General features: G+C 41.6%; 1 protein-coding gene across 2 annotated transcripts in view; it reads right to left on the bottom strand.

Moving 5' to 3' along the window:
- Positions 1-2975: 2975 nt before the first annotated feature.
- Positions 2976-15961, bottom strand: part of faf1 (Fas (TNFRSF6) associated factor 1) — a 389085-nt gene continuing 376099 nt past the window's right edge. Inside the window, exon 19 of one of the 2 annotated variants that reach the window (XM_060829823.1) lies at positions 2976-3658. In XM_060829823.1, the coding sequence (XP_060685806.1) occupies positions 3575-3658 (84 nt within the window). In that variant the 3' untranslated portion in view covers positions 2976-3574. The remainder of the gene's footprint in view (positions 3659-15961) is intronic. The other variant, XM_060829824.1, reaches the window with a different exon arrangement.

Raw genomic sequence — 15961 nt, forward strand, 5'->3', positions numbered from 1 at the left:
CTAGATATTTTATAGCCTTTGCTTGGGAATTATTTTTACTGAGTTAATCATCAGTCTGCTATCAAATAATTAACTGGTTAAAATTAAATTTCTGATTTTTAAAGCATTTTTCTTTATCAACTTGTTTGGGCATATTTTGACTTACGTAACTGGCCATCAAAGATGGACTTGAACCCAGATCTTCTGACCCAGAGAAGAACACAAACACTGCACCACATCTCTCCTGTAAATGGGTATTTTGATATTCAATGTCAGTTTGATCAAAGAAGGCTATCATTGCCAACAGTGACCAATAGCATTCATTCTAATGAATCTAATAGTCATTTCATACAAAAAAGGAACTGGAACACAACAAAAATTGCTGGTGCTAACCTCTACAACATCCTATCAAATACAGTTAGTCCTCTAGCAATGCTTATTGTTAGAAGTTTAATTGAGACTCAACAATGGAAAGAACAGACTTTTGAATATTCCCAGCATGGTTTTCTACAGCTTGTCCAGAAAATCACATTAGTCAATACTCAAGCAGCAGTCTAATTGGCAAGATAGCAATACAAAGTATACTATTACTTTCAATGAGCACCCCAGTGCGAAACACGAGATTAATCTTCACTAACAGTTCCTCATAACTAATACATTTCATCTCTGGCATGTGTTTTTACGGTTACCTGTATTACTACGGATAAAACCTTAACTGACATTGATTCCTCACAATACATTTTTAGTGACAATTTGTTTGAAACCATATCTCAAACAGGTATCACCTTGAATTTTTGTTTTGTTTGAAGCCCATATAAGGTCAATTTTGTAAAAAGTCACATATGTAGCATTTATATCCACCTTGTTATATTATAGAACTTCTTCAAGATTAGATTGTGATGATTTGTGTAATATAAAAGTATATTACAATTATTACTCAGATAAATCTACAAGATGTGGTTGCATACTGATCACGTTAATAGTCTAATAATCCGGAAGTCTGAACTAATAACCTGAAGACACATGTTCAAATTCCACAATAGCTCTGGTAAATTTAAATTCAGCAAGTTAATAAATTGAGAATAAAAAACAAGTATTAATTGTGGTGATCATGAAACTACTGGATTGGTATAAAAACCCATATGGTTCACTCATGTCCTTTGGGAAAGAAAATCTGTATGCCTTTACCTTTCTGAGCAAATCCAGCCCATAGCAAAGCAGTTGACTCTTAGCTGCCATCTGAAATGGCTTAGCATGCCACTCCACTGTGTTTATGAAAGAAGATCACCAGCACCTTTGAGGGAAATTAGGTATCGACAATAAATTCTGGTATTGCAAGCAATGCCCATATCTCATGAATGAGCAAAAATAACTTTTGACATTTGCTAAAAAAAGATTTCGGGCATTAAAAGAGTTTTCAAAATCATGAAAGCAAAATAAATTCCTGTGATAATTTTACATTAAAGACGTTTGATTAATGAGAATACTCCACATAAAAAGAATATTCTCATAAGGTCTGATGTACATAGAAGACCAAAATGATTTTTGGGTGGAGCAGTTTAGAAGACATAAAAATTCTTTCCAAGCTGAAAAACATTGAAATTTACCATGGCACAGAACAGCATTTGAAACATTACCAAGCCTTCTGTTGAGCAGATGTTTCAGAAAGTTAGTACTTAATTGTTCTTGGTTGAACTGAATATAGGCCATTCTTGGAGCTTCACTTTATAGTTACATCTTCCTGTATTCTTTCCAAACAATGATCATTTCTCTCCTTCAAGTTGTTGACAGTTCTTGCTAAATTTGGAGTCGATTGCCATTTCCTAGCAAAGCATTCAATTCAATTCATTCTTTTCTTGAAAACTAAGATAAATTAAAGTCAAAATATTTAAGATCATGACATCTCATTTTGATTTTACCACTTGATGGAAATAATCTGCTTATGCCTCAATTCCTTTTACCATTTTGCACATATCTATTACATTCTTCTGACGTAGGGAACACAAAATTGATCTTCACTAACAGTTCCTCATAAGTAATGCATTTCATCTCAGGTATTTGTTTTGGGGGTTATTCATTCCATGCATGAAGGGCTAAAAACTGCTATATGGTACTTCAAACGTGACTGACCCATCATACAGCACAGGCTCATTAACTCTATTTCTACTGATAAAATCTTGACTTGATCATCACCCAGATCCCTTTGCTTAATAATCGACTGAGAAACTTACCAATTGGGATTCTTATGCCATTTTCATTCCTGATTTGCATATTAAATACCATCTGTCACTTACCAGCTATTTTCTTAGATTGTTTACGTTTTCCTGTAATCTCCTCCCTTCTTTTTGGCAGTTCATTATTTTCTGTAGATTTCTATTTTAAGCACACTTTGGTCAATCCACCAACTATTTCTATCTGAAGCTGAAATGTGTGTAACCTTGGATTGTTGATATTCGTTTCACAAATAAGAATTAGCAAACTTGCATTTATATCATACTTCCATGACTTGAGGGCATCACAAGTAGTGGACAGCCACTGAAGTACTTTTACATGTAGTCACTGTTATAACGCAAGATTTAATGCAATGTAATGCTTTCTTGAGGCCTTGCTGCAGGTAAATAGTTTATATAAATTTGTTAAATTAACAAGCTGTAGCAAAAGCTGCTCTAGTTACACCTAAATTGACTTGCTTAACTTATTAAAAATATGTTATGAGGAAGATTATATCATTACTGAAAATGAAATCTGTGAGAGCTAGGAGACCAATATACATACATAGAAAATAATGAGAACATTGGCAAAAGATAACTCCATGTCAATGTGTTTGGGCATAATAGTCTTGACTAGATTCTCTCTACATCAATTTATTCCTGTATAATATATACCAACAATTAGTTACTTCTCCGACTCCCTAAAGGAGAAAGAAGCAGCACTGAGCATGTGGAATAGGTTCAACAAGAAATAAGGCTGCAAATGAAAATTTATATCCTTACACTTTACCAAAGCTGAAAACCAAATAGGAAAATCACTTGGTATAAAAATGATACACTTTCTAAATAATACTGTAAATCTCCACGGCCAAGAATGACCCCATACTGACTGTGAAATCATAAATTAGGCTTTATGTAGAAATCCAGACATGGAATTATGCACATTTATGAGCATAGTCTCAAGTATGTATTGAATTAAAACAAATACAGAATTTTAAATCAAAGCACTTGCTTCAAAAACTGGGTGAATTGTAATACAGGGTTTGTGGTTGAATGGGTACAAAGAAACCAATTCTAAACTAAGATAATTCTCTTCACCTTTGAATAGTGCATCGATGAATAAACATAGGCTAGAATAGTGTGAAGGGTGGAAGTCAGTGTTCATCACAGATCGCTATCCTCCTATATATTTTTGTAAACATCTACAATTCTTGAGAGGTTGGCAGCATACAGGCATTTTACAATGATGATGTTGATTTAAGAGTTCTGGAAGAGGCAGATAGTTGTGGCATGTGGCTGGACAAAACAAAGAAGGATCTTGAATCTTTCAGACAGAAGCTGAGCTTTTATCAACTATTTGAGAAGTCAGAGTCCCATGGATGAATTCATTCCTTTGCTTCCAGGAAGAGTGTTTCCTGAGGATAGAGTTTCACCTCCATTAATGTTTCAGTTGGATCAAACTGAGATACCTGTTGGGGAAAAAAAAAAAGAGTACATTAGACAGTAGTTCAGAATAAAAATTCTAATTTTGACGTGTTGACATTTAATTAGCTTACTGTTTCACTGGCAGAAAAGTGGATTAAACAATAGTTGTCCTCATTTTTCCCACACAGTAGACTTGAATCTTGGACACAGGAGCTTAGGTCTTCCATTAAAGTGGAACTGGGGTATGACTTCAGTATAGCAGGACGGCTGCCTGCTACAAAGATGAGTTCTGATCTCTTTTTATTTTTCTACCTTGATTTATTAATCTTTGTAAACCTCTTGGCATCCATGCTGAGTTTATGTAGAAGGGAGGGTAGCAAATATCTAAGAGAGAAACTTTGGAGGCCAGTTCCTACCAGGAGCTTCAATAATGCGATGATTAGGTGTACAATAAATATTCAGCTTTACCAAATTTAGCATCAAACGCCGTGCAATTTTTAAAAATATCATTATCCACAGAAATGGTAATCCCATGAAAACAAGAATTAGGAGGAGTAGTCCCTTGAAGTTACTCACCATTCAAAAAGGCGATACGGACCTAACTTTGACACAGATTGCCAGCAGTCAGTTAGGGCATCTGTAATCAGTGGGTAAGAACTGATGTCTCTAGCACAGATTATGGGAAATATTCAGGATAACAATTGGCGCTATTTATGTTGCATCACAATACAACTGCTTTACATAGCCAACATATTGTACTTCCTCACATATACCCATCAGAAAATCCAAGAAAGAGCAAGGATGAGTGAAAAGTTGCCAGATAAAACTTCTGCTATACTTCCCATCTTCCTTTCTTCCACTGAAAATGTGCACGAAGAGGGCAGACGATCCTCATTGGAATAATTACTGACAATAGAAGTCAAAAATAGTACAGGCATGGGAGAAATAAATATTCGTCATGCAAAAATGTATAGTGTGAATATATACATGAACAAATCTGCCATTTTTCAGAGTTCAATTTTATATGATTATCCTTCACAGTATATTAGTAGAGATCAGAAAAAGAATAATTACGTTTGTGACATTCTATTAAGAATTCACATTCAAGTCTATAAAAGTTGTAAAAGAATCATCTGTTAAGTAACAAATGAAAGTAACATTTAAACACTGCTTCACAACAACTAGAGCATAGTGCCCTTCCAGGAACTATTGTGCAAGTGCAGTGAGGTGGTAACAAGGTCATTGCGGTTCATTAGAAGAAAAATTCCTGCAATTCAGCATTCAAACAGGTGGGATGTTGAAAGTATTAATATATGCTGAAAAGTATGAATAATCACCATTCACAATCTGTTCAAGTACTTCAATACTTTTCAACTGTAATCAGACTACATTTAATTCAAAATTTTAGTAGTTTGAACAAAGCACTAACTATGCTAAATTCTCATTTTAGTCAACTAGTTGACTAGTTTATAAAAGACGGAGTTTGTAAGAACACAATATAACTAAAAAAGAGAAAAGTGTTTGTAATGGCATGCACTTTAAAAAGAAACAATGGCCTCAATTTACACCTGTTACTCATATCAAACTTTTAACACTTTTGAGAGATCATGTTATAAAAAAGTTAGCTATCACACTGGAAAACAAAGTTTAAAATTGATTGTGCACCTCTGTTAATTGCGATGAGGCAGTACACTTCATGCTACCAGCTCATTTCAGTGATTTTAGCTTTCAGCTAGCACCAACCACATTGACTGTGGGGCTTATTAGGAGCAAGGTATCATAAATAGCTAGCACCATTTCATACTAGACTGCACCTCAAAGGAGAGGTGCACTAAGGCAGTAGATACTCACAGGTGTGAAGGTAATAGCTTACATCTGGGGAATGCAAAAATATGACAAAACATGGAGGAATCAGAGTTCCTAGATCTTTAAGGCTTCAATGCAAGGCCAGCTGCAAGGATTTGGAGACCACCAAGAAAAGCACATAAAGGACGATGACAGCAGATAGTTACAGAGGTCAATGTCAGAAGTCTAGCTCCAAGATCCTGACCAAATACTGTAATTTGTTCAAGGATCTAACAAGCGTTTAAGGTCAGTGATTTTCAAATTTTTTTTTAAAATCAACTGTGTTAACTGAACTAAGACACTGCACGATGCATCACACCCAGTGTGGCTAGACTAGTAATCCTGAGACCCAGGTAATGCTTTAGGGACCTGCACTTGAATCCCAATCTGAATTTTTAAAAAAAGGTGGAATTAAAAGCTTAATAATGGTTACGAAACCATTACTGTGTGTTATAAAAACCCATTAGTTCACTCCTGTCTTTTAGGAAAGGAAAACAATCATTATTACCTCATCTGGCCTTCATGCAATCCTAGGCCTACAACAATGTAGGTGACTTTTAACTGCCCTCTGAAATGACCAAAATACTCAGTTGTATTGAGCCAGTAAAAAGTTTCAGAAAAAAAAGGAACTGGACAGACCACTTGGCATTGATGTAGGCACCAAAACGATAATGGCAAATCTCAGGCTCCTTCTGATATCCCCAGCAGATCGCATGTGAGTTTTCAGTCAATTCGATTCATACCAAGTTGAGATAAAGAAATGGCTGATGACATTGGCTACTGCAATACTATGCATTCTGACAATATTCCAGCAATAGCATTGAAGACTAGTGATGGAGCATTTTGCATGCTCCTAGCCAAGCTGTTCCAGCACAACAACAGCAATGGCATCTACTCAACATTATGGAAAATTGCCCAGGAATGTATTGTTCACAAAAAAGGGACTAAATCCAATCTGGCCAATAACACACACCATCAGTCTGTCTTGATCATCAACAGTGATGTAAGGGGTCATCAATAGTGCTATCAAGCAGCAGTTGCTTAGCAATAATACTACTGATGCTCAATTTGAGTTTAACATGGGCTGTGGAGTAGGACACTACAGTTGGTGCTCATCTGCTCGTTTTGTTTATTTCTCACTTTCTTCTTTATTTATCCTCCTTGTTCTCCCCTGAGGTTGAGTGGGCTGGAGGCATAGAGCAGAATGGTCTGGAGGCTCAAGGGGCGGTAACAGCCAGTGGGCTGAAGGCCTGAGCAGAGTGGGGATGGCCAGTGGGTTGGAGGGTCACATGGAGGGAGGAAGGCTAGCAGGTTGGAAGCCCGAGCACAGTGGGGATGGCCAGCGGGCTGGAGACGAGAGTAGAGTGGACATGGCCAGTGGGCTGGAGGCTCACAGGGAGCAGGGACAGGCAGCGGGCTGGAGCCTCACAGGGAGCGGGGATGGCCAGTGGGCTGGAGAATGGAGCAGTGTCAGCCAGTGGGCTGGAAGTCTGAGCAGAGTGGGGAGCAGAGCTGGGTTGGCTAGCAGGCTAGAGGCTCACGGGGAGGGAGGATGACAAACATACTGGAGGCCCGAGTAGAGCAGGGACGGCAAGCAGGCTGGAGGCCTGATCGGAGTGCAGAGCGAAGCAGCGGGCTGGAGTGTGGACCAGGGTCAGCCAACAGGCTGGAGCCTCACGGGGAGTGGGGATGGCTAGTGGGCTGGAGGCCTGAGCAGAGTTTGGAGCGGAGCAGGGTCGGCCAGGAGGCTTGAGGCTCACAGGGAGGGAAGATGATCAGCATGCTGGAGGCCCGAGCAGAGCAGCGTCGGCCAGTGGGCTGGAGGCCTGAGCAGAGTGCAGAGCAAAGCAGGGTTGGCCAGTGGGCTGGAGACCTGAGCGGAGTGGGGATGACCAGCAGGCTGGAGGCCTGAGCGGAGTGGGGATGACCAGTGGGCTGGAGACCTGAGCGGAGTGGGGATGACCAGCAGGCTGGAGGCCTGAGCGGAGTGGGGATGACCAGCGGGCTGGAGGCCTGAGCGGAGTGGGGATGACCAGCGGGCTGGAGGCCTGAGTGGAGTGGGGATGGCCAGCGGGCTGGAGGCCTGAGCGGAGTGGAGGTGGCCAGCAAGCTGGAGGCCTGAGCGGAGTGGAGGTGGCCAGCAGGCTGGAGGCCTGAGCGGAGCAGGGTCGGCCAGCGGACTGGAAGCTCACAGTGAGGGAGGATGACCAGCGGGCAGAAGGTATGAGCGACATGGGATAGATATTGGACTGGGGATCAGTGCAGCAGGAGAAGGGCCACTTGCAAACTTGCAGGTCCAACAATTTACTCAAATCACACTTCTCTGGTGACTGGAGTTTTCCTGAATATCTCCCTCTGTTTCCTGATTTACTGCTCTGTCTAGGATGTTACTTCTATCTTTTATAGTGAAGATTGATGCAAAATATCTGTTGAATTAATCTATCATCTCTATTTTCCACTATCAATTCTCCAGATTCACTTTCTATAGAACCAAAATCCACTTAGTTAACTTGTTTCATTTTAAAATATTTGTAGAAACATTTTATTATTTGTTATTATATTTTGGGCTAGAATTCTTTTGTAATCTTAATTGTTTCCTTCACATTAATGTTTAATTATTTGCTGATCATTTACATTCTTTCAACTCTCCTGGTGTCGCCTGTGTTTGTAGAATTATAGACTCTTTCTTCTGATTCAGTATGTGGATGCACCTACTAGAGAAGGTGCAAACCTTGACCTACTCTTGGGGAGTAAGTCAGGGCAGGTGACTGAGGTGTCTGTGTGGGAGCGCTTTGGGGCCAGCGACCATAATTCTATTAGATTTAAAATAATAGTGAAAAAGGATAGACCAGATCTAAAGGTTGAAGTTCTAAACTGGAGAAAGGCCAATTTTGATGGTATTAGGCAAGAACTTTTGAAAGCTGATCGAGGGCAGATGTCCACAAGTAAAGGGACGGCTGGAAAATGGGAAGCCTTCAGAAATGAGAGAACGAGAATTCAGAGAAAGTATATTCCTGTTAGGGTGAAAGGAAAGGCTGGTAGGTATAGGGAATGCTGGATGACTAAAAAAATTGAGGGTTTGGTTAAGAAAAAGAAGGAAGCATATCTAAGGGTAGAGACAGAATAGATCGAGTGAATCTTTCGAAGAGTACAATGGAAGTAAGAGTATACTTAAGAGGAAAATCAGGAGGGCAAAAAGGGGCCATGAGATAGCTTTGGCAAATAGAATCAAGGAGAATCCAAACAGTTTTTACAAATACATTAAGGACAAAAGGGTAACTAGGGAGAGAATAGGGCCCCTCAAAAATTTGCAAGGTGGCCTTTGTGTGGAGCCACAGAAAATGGGGGAGATACTAAATGAGTGTTTTGCATCTACTGTGGAAAAGGATACAGAAGATATAGGCTGTAGGGAAATAGATGGTGACATCTTGCAAAATGTCCATATTACAGAGGAAGAAATGCTGGATGTCTTGAAACGCACAAAGGTGGATAAATCCCCAGGATCTGATCAGGTGTACCCTACAACTCTGTGGGAAGCTAGAGAAGTGATTGCTGGGCCTCTTGCTGAAATATTTGTATCATCAATAGTCACAGGTGAGGTGCCGGGAAGACTGGAGGTTGGCTACGTAGTGCCACTGCTTGAACAAGGTGGTAAGGACAATCCGGGGAACTATAAACCAGTGAGCCTGATGTCGGTGGTTGGTAAGTTGTTGGAGGGAATCCTGAGGAACAGGATGTACATGTATTATGAAAGGCAAGGACTGATTAGGAATAGTCAACATGGCTTTGTGCATGGGAAATTGTGTCTCACAAACTTGATTGAGTTTTTTGAGGAAGTAACAAAGAGGATTGATGAGGCTAGAGCGATAGATGTGATCTATATGGACTTAAGTCAGGCATTTGACAAGGTTCCCCATGGGAGACTGATTAGCAAGGTTAGATCTCACGGAATACTGGGAGAACTAGCCATTTGGATGCAGAACTGGCTCAAAGGTAAAAGACAGAAGGTGGTGGTGGAGGATTGTTTTTCAGACTGGAGGCCTGTGACCAGTGGAGTGCCACAAGGATCGGTGCTGGGCCCTCTACTTTTTGTCATTTACATAAATGATTTGGATGTGAGCATAAGAGGTACAATTAGTAAGTTTGCAGATGACACCAAAATTGGAGGTGTAGTGGACAGCGAACAGGGTTACCTAGATTACAACAGGATCTTGACCAGATGGGCCAATGGGCTGAGAAGTGGCAGATGGAGTTTAATTCAGATAAATGCAAGATGCTGCAATTTGGGAAAGCGAATCTTAGCAGGACTTACACACTTAATGGTAAGGTCCTGGGAAGTGTTGCTGAACAAAGACTGTGGAGTGCAGGTTCTTAGCTCCCTGAAAGTTGAGTTACAGGTAGACAGGATAGTGAAGGGAGCATTTGGTATGCTTTTGTTTATTGGTCAGAGTATTGAATACAGGAGTTGGGATGTCATGTTGCAGCTGTACAGGACATTGGTTAAGTCACTGTTGGAATATTGCATGTAATTCTGGTCTCCTGCCTATCGGAAAGATATTGTGAAACTTGAAAGGGTTCAGAAAAGATTTACAAGGATGTTGCTAGGGTTGGAGGATTTGAGCTATAGGGAGAGGCTGAACAGACTGGGGCTGTTTTCCCTGGAGTGTCGGAGGCTGAGAGGTGACCTTACAGAGGTTTACAAAATTATGAGGGGCATGGATAGGGTAAATAGGCAAAGTCTTTTCCCTGGGGTTGGAGAGTCCAGAACTAGAGGACATAGGATTAGGTGAGAGGGGAAAGATATAAAACAGACTTACAGGGCAACTTTTTCCCACAGAGGGTGGTAAGTGTATGGAATGAGCTGCCAGAGGAAGAGGTGTAGGCTGGTACAATTGTTACATTTAAGAGGCATTTGGATGGGTACATGAATAGGAAGGGTTTGGAGGGATATAGGCCGGGTGCTGGTAGGTGGGACTAGATTGGGTTAGGATATCTGGTCGGCATGGACAGGTTGGACCTAAGGGTCTGTTTCCATGCTGTACATCTCTATGACTCTAAGTCTGGTACAATTTTTAACTTTTCTAGTTAACCATGGATGGTAGGTCCAATCTCTTGAACATTTTTGTGCATTCTGAAAGTTATAAGTTTGCCACTGTATCTGTATTCCTGTACTTTAATCTCATTTGTCTAATCATTCTGCATTCATGCCTGCATAACTGCATTTATTTAAGTTGAAAAAAAGATGTTGGACCCATTCCCCTCTCCCTCAATCTGATTGTGAAATTCAATCGTACTGCCATGTAGGGGTGCTTTCATTGTTAGATCATTCATTAATCCATTGCACAATACCAAATCTAGACTGCTCTCTTGTTCAAAACAAGCTGTTATAAGAAATTATCCCAAAATAATTCTATGAAGTCCTCATCTAGACTACCTTTGCCCCTCTGACTTTGGCACTGTCTATACCCATTTTTAAATTTCCAATTATTATTGCTGTCTTCTTGAAAAATTCCCATTATTTCTTACTTTACGGTCCATGCACTAAAGATGCATCAGCCTGTAGGGTACCCTGGAACTGTCTGAGAAGAAGGGAAATGAGCTGTTCTTTTACCTGCCAGTACCATCTCTGTTCTTGAAAGGCTTATGCCAGCTGTTAACAACCGTCTTCATCACTGTGGGAAATAAAAAGTAGGTACCCATGCAGATTGCTAATTTCAGCAACAAAGATGTTTACACCTAACCAAGATTGCACATAGGTGTCCTTACACCTACCCTTGATTCAGACTGTGGGAGCACTGCAATAGACACCTCTAACCTCATTTCAAGGATGGACATTGGCAAGTTGGATGAGACCTAGAGGAGTTGCTGATTCCCATTCTCACCAAGTGTGTGTGTGATTTATATAAATCAATATCAATTTATTTAGAGTTTGGATTTTAAATTAGCGTCACATAGATGTTAGTCTATTTATGTGAAGGGGTTTAATAAATAATAAGGTCAGACTTTTCAGCACCATGATTTTAACTCAGTATGTGCCATAGAGCAGATAACTGAAGGCTTCTTGAAATATTAATGTAAGTTTTTTTTATATATTAAAGGGATTTATAAGAAGGAATAGAAATCATCAAAAGACACAAGCTTGTTTCTGGTTTAGAATAATCAAGGAATGACTTTTAGTTGAGAAAAACCAGGAGATTGGAAAGACTTTGGGCAATTCAAAGGCCACCTGAATGGACGTCAGATATCAGTATAGTATCTCTCCTAGAAAAGAAGATTATTCAGAGCAGTTAAGGAAATTGGTTACCCCAAGTGAAATAATTTAGTTTCTGAAAATTCCAGACCAGGAATATTTGGTTAGAATTTGGTTATTCAAAGCTGAGAAAGTCTTAAGATCTCAGTTAAGTGAGGATTCAAGGGAAACATGTCAATGCTCACAGGATAGGAATTGCCACTGGCACCTTCAGGCACATGAAAGCTTTTGGTGACCTGTGTTTTCAGTCTCTTCTTATGTATCTACATAATACATTCATTCACAACTTGACATTTGAAGAGACTCTTGAAAGACGAGACACCGTCTTAGCTTGCTTGTTGCAGTTTAATATGAAAGTTAAACCAGAGAAGTGCCAACTTTCCCAGACAAAAGTGCAGTACATTGGGCACTTTGTTACAAAAGGAAGGAGTTACTCCTGACAAGAAAAAATCTGAGCAGTGGGGGAGTGTCCCTAACCTAAGACAGGGAGGGTACTGCATGGGTTCTTTGGTCTCGATGGATACTCGAGACTATGACATTTGGCCGCTCCATTCCTTGATTTGATGAAGAAATTGGAAAATTCTGAAGGACTGGTTGGGGAAGGATATATGAGGCACACAAAGTCTCGGAGAGTTGGACCCCAGCATGAAGAATCCTTTTGGGTGGTCAAGCAAAACCTTGCCTCATAACTTGTCCTTGACCACAAACATTTTCATCTCCATCTCATACTAGGAAGCAATACCAGCTTTCTTGGCTTAGAAGTGTTGCCGTCAGAGGTCCAAAAGCAGGAAAGTGGTTATTGCTTATACCAGACAGGGTCAGAAGCCAAACAAGACAAAAATGGAGAATTACTCCAGTATGAACTGCTAGCTTTGATGTTGACTATTTCACAAACGTTCAGAGACACTCTGGTGCAGAGTTTGAAGTGCTTACAGACAACAACCCATCAGTTACTTTCAAATGTTCAAAAATCTTGGAACAACAGAATAGCCAGTGAACTCAGTCAGTTTCAATTCCAGATCTGGTACCAGTCAGGCAAAAGTAATGCAAATGCTGATGCCCTCAGTTGAAAGATGGGCACAGGAGGGATATCACCTCTGCCGAGCTGAAAGGGGTCTATGGCTGATGCCATGTCCCAAGTCAAAGGCAAAGTTTGACCTTGATTCCCCATGACATTTTGCCTGAGATTCAGCAGAGTATCACCAATGGTCCTAAGAATAAAATCCAGTCAAATAGAGTCAGGTTTGGTTTCATTTTTGCAACTACCTTGAAACATGACCTCAGACAGCTTCAATTGCATTAGTACTGGAAGACCCAATATCCACCAACCCAGTGCTGACTGATGAAGAGGTCCAAACAGGCATAGAAACTGTTGAGGTACTGAATGGAGGAGGAGGAAGTCATCAACTGCTTCATGACAGGGAAAGACGGGTGAAGCAACACATCCTTCCTGATAGCCTCAAGGGTCACGTGATCGCAACAGTTCAAAATCAAGCATGACATCAAACGGTGCAAAACATAATTGCTGTGATCAGAAAGCAGTGTTACTGTCCCTGGATAATTGTTGATATTGATGACTACTGTCAAAATTGTGAAAGGTATAAATTGGTGAAAGTGACCTCACTGCAGCATGGGATTCCAGGTCACCAAGAGACCTGTAGTGGTCCTTGCAATAGCTTTTATGGTCCTTGACTCCAGCAGTAATCAGTCTGAGCATGTTCCATAGTTAATGCAGGCCACTCTCACTTGTGGCCAAAAGTTCTCAACTATAGTCAGTGTGCCAGCACACGATTTGTTTATCTGTTCTGGTGTTCCATATCAGACTTTCAGTGAACAGGAGTTCCAATGAACTTTGGAAGGCCTGTAGCATTGTTAAGAGTTGCATTACCCTCTATCATTCATAGGATATGGATAGTGCTAACAATTCAAACCAAACTTTACATGAGCATCTGAGAGAAAACAAAAGTGGTCCTAGTACCTTCTGGAGTTGGTTTGTACTTAAAATAGCATCCCACTTATCTGCAAGTAAAAAATGAGGTCTGCAGATGCTGGAGATCACAGCTGCAAATGTGTTGCTGGTCAAAGCACAGCAGGCCAGGCAGCATCTCAGGAAAAGAGAATTCGACGTTTCGAGCATAAGCCCTTCATCAGGAATGAGAGAGAGAGAGCCAAGCAGGCTAAGATAAAAGGTAGGGAGGAGGGACTAGGGGGAGGGGCGATGGAGGTGGGATAGGTGGAAGGAGGTCAAGGTGAGGGTGATAGGCCGGAGTGGGGTGGGGGCGGAGAGGTCAGGAAGAGGATTGCAGGTTAGGAGGGCGGTGCTGAGTTGAGGGAACCGACTGAGACAAGGTGGGGGGAGGGGAAATGAGGAAACTGGAGAAATCTGAATTCATACCTTGTGGTTGGAGGGTTTTGGATCCAACCAGGACAACCTGTACCTGCAACAAATCCGAAGCCTCCAACAACAGACCTCCCTCCGGATCCTCCGCTCCACCCTTGCAGCCATGCGTCGCCACTTACACTCCCTGCAATCAGCCCTACCCCAGCTCAGGACAACACTCTCAGAGAACACCTCCGGGCCGCCCGAACCAACCAACCCAATCACCCCGTGGCTCAACACTTTAACTCTCCCTCCCACTCCACCGAGGACATGCAGGTCCTTGGACTCCTCCACCGGCAGAACACAACTACACGACGGCTGGAGGAGGAGCGCCTCATCTTCCGCCTGGGAACCCTCCAACCACAAGGTATGAATTCAGATTTCTCCAGTTTCCTCATTTCCCCTCCCCCCACCTTGTCTCAGTCGGTTCCCTCAACTCAGCACCGCCCTCCTAACCTGTAATCCTCTTCCTGACCTCTCCGCCCCCACCCCACTCCGGCCTATCACCCTCACCTTGACCTCCTTCCACCTATCCCACCTCCATCGCCCCTCCCCCAGTCCCTCCTCCCTACCTTTTATCTTAGCCTGCTTGGCTCTCTCTCTCTTATTCCTGATGAAGGGCTTATGCTCGAAACGTCGAATTCTCTTTTCCTGAGATGCTGCCTGGCCTGCTGTGCTTTGACCAGCAACACATTTGCAGCTCCCACTTATCTGCAGACTATTTTCCACACACTCTGTCCTCAATCCTTACCATGGATGATCTCCTTGGGCTCACCACACCTTCTGAAGATGTTGTCAGGTCAATGCATGGGCACCATCACATGATACTAAACCAGGCATTTGAGATGATGCCCAAGAGGACTGAGAGAGAAGCACTGAGAAGAAAAACATGAAATAGTCTCAAGGATATAGAATGACCTTTCAACTGAGGCAAGGATTTTACAGAGTCAGAATATCAGGGGTCAGAAATAGGAGACAGGATCCTGAACCTTGTAGAGTCATCAAGTGGCTGGACATAATTGGTCACACCTATGTTGCTGAATTAATAGTTGGAGGGCAGCCTCATAAAATGGCTCTTGGAAAGAAGCAGCTTGAGGCCATAATCTGGTGGATTATGTGGAGACAAGAAGCTCACTCAGAAGTGTTGCAGCATGTCAAGTGTTGGATCTTATTGGCTCAAGTGAAAGTCGAATTGGATAATGGTAAGGAACTCTTTAACGACTTGTGTATTGTGACACCATGAGGCACATTCACATTAGAGAGGCCTTATTTCACCTTGGCCAACAGCACAGGGATAACCTGTTGGAGTGGAAACGGAAGCAATTGATGCACTTAACCTATGATTCCTGGACATCTGACTGACCTGGACTTCAATATGGGCAATCATCCACAGAGCCTGGATCCCTTGGAAAATACCAGTACAGATGAGAGGCTGAGAAGGTCCTCGAGGAAATGCTGGATATCACCTCAACCCTCATCATTTATTCAGATTGATGATGCAAAAATAGAATGCTGCTACTGATGTAGATTCTGGCCTTCATGGCACACCTGAACCCTCCTTTATGAGCTTTGAACCTTCTATGTGTTCAAATCCCTTGCTGCAGTATTAACACCTTTCTCTTTTGTACTGTCTCCACTCTTTGATTTATTGCATCTTCCCAAATTTGATCTCTTGACCCCACTGTTCAATTTAAATTCCTCTCTACTTCTTTAGTTATGTGGCTCACAAGAACACTAGCCCTAGTACAGTTCAGGTGGAGAGTGGAACCTGTACAATCAGGGCACTTTTCCTGATTCTGGTACAACTGCCACATGAATCAGAGCTCACTTCTCCCAAATCAGTCTTTAAGGCATGCATTCATCCCTCTAATT

The sequence above is a fragment of the Hemiscyllium ocellatum genome, chromosome 9, assembly GCF_020745735.1.
Source record: "Hemiscyllium ocellatum isolate sHemOce1 chromosome 9, sHemOce1.pat.X.cur, whole genome shotgun sequence".
In the NCBI taxonomy this organism is placed as follows: Eukaryota; Metazoa; Chordata; class Chondrichthyes; order Orectolobiformes; family Hemiscylliidae; genus Hemiscyllium; species Hemiscyllium ocellatum.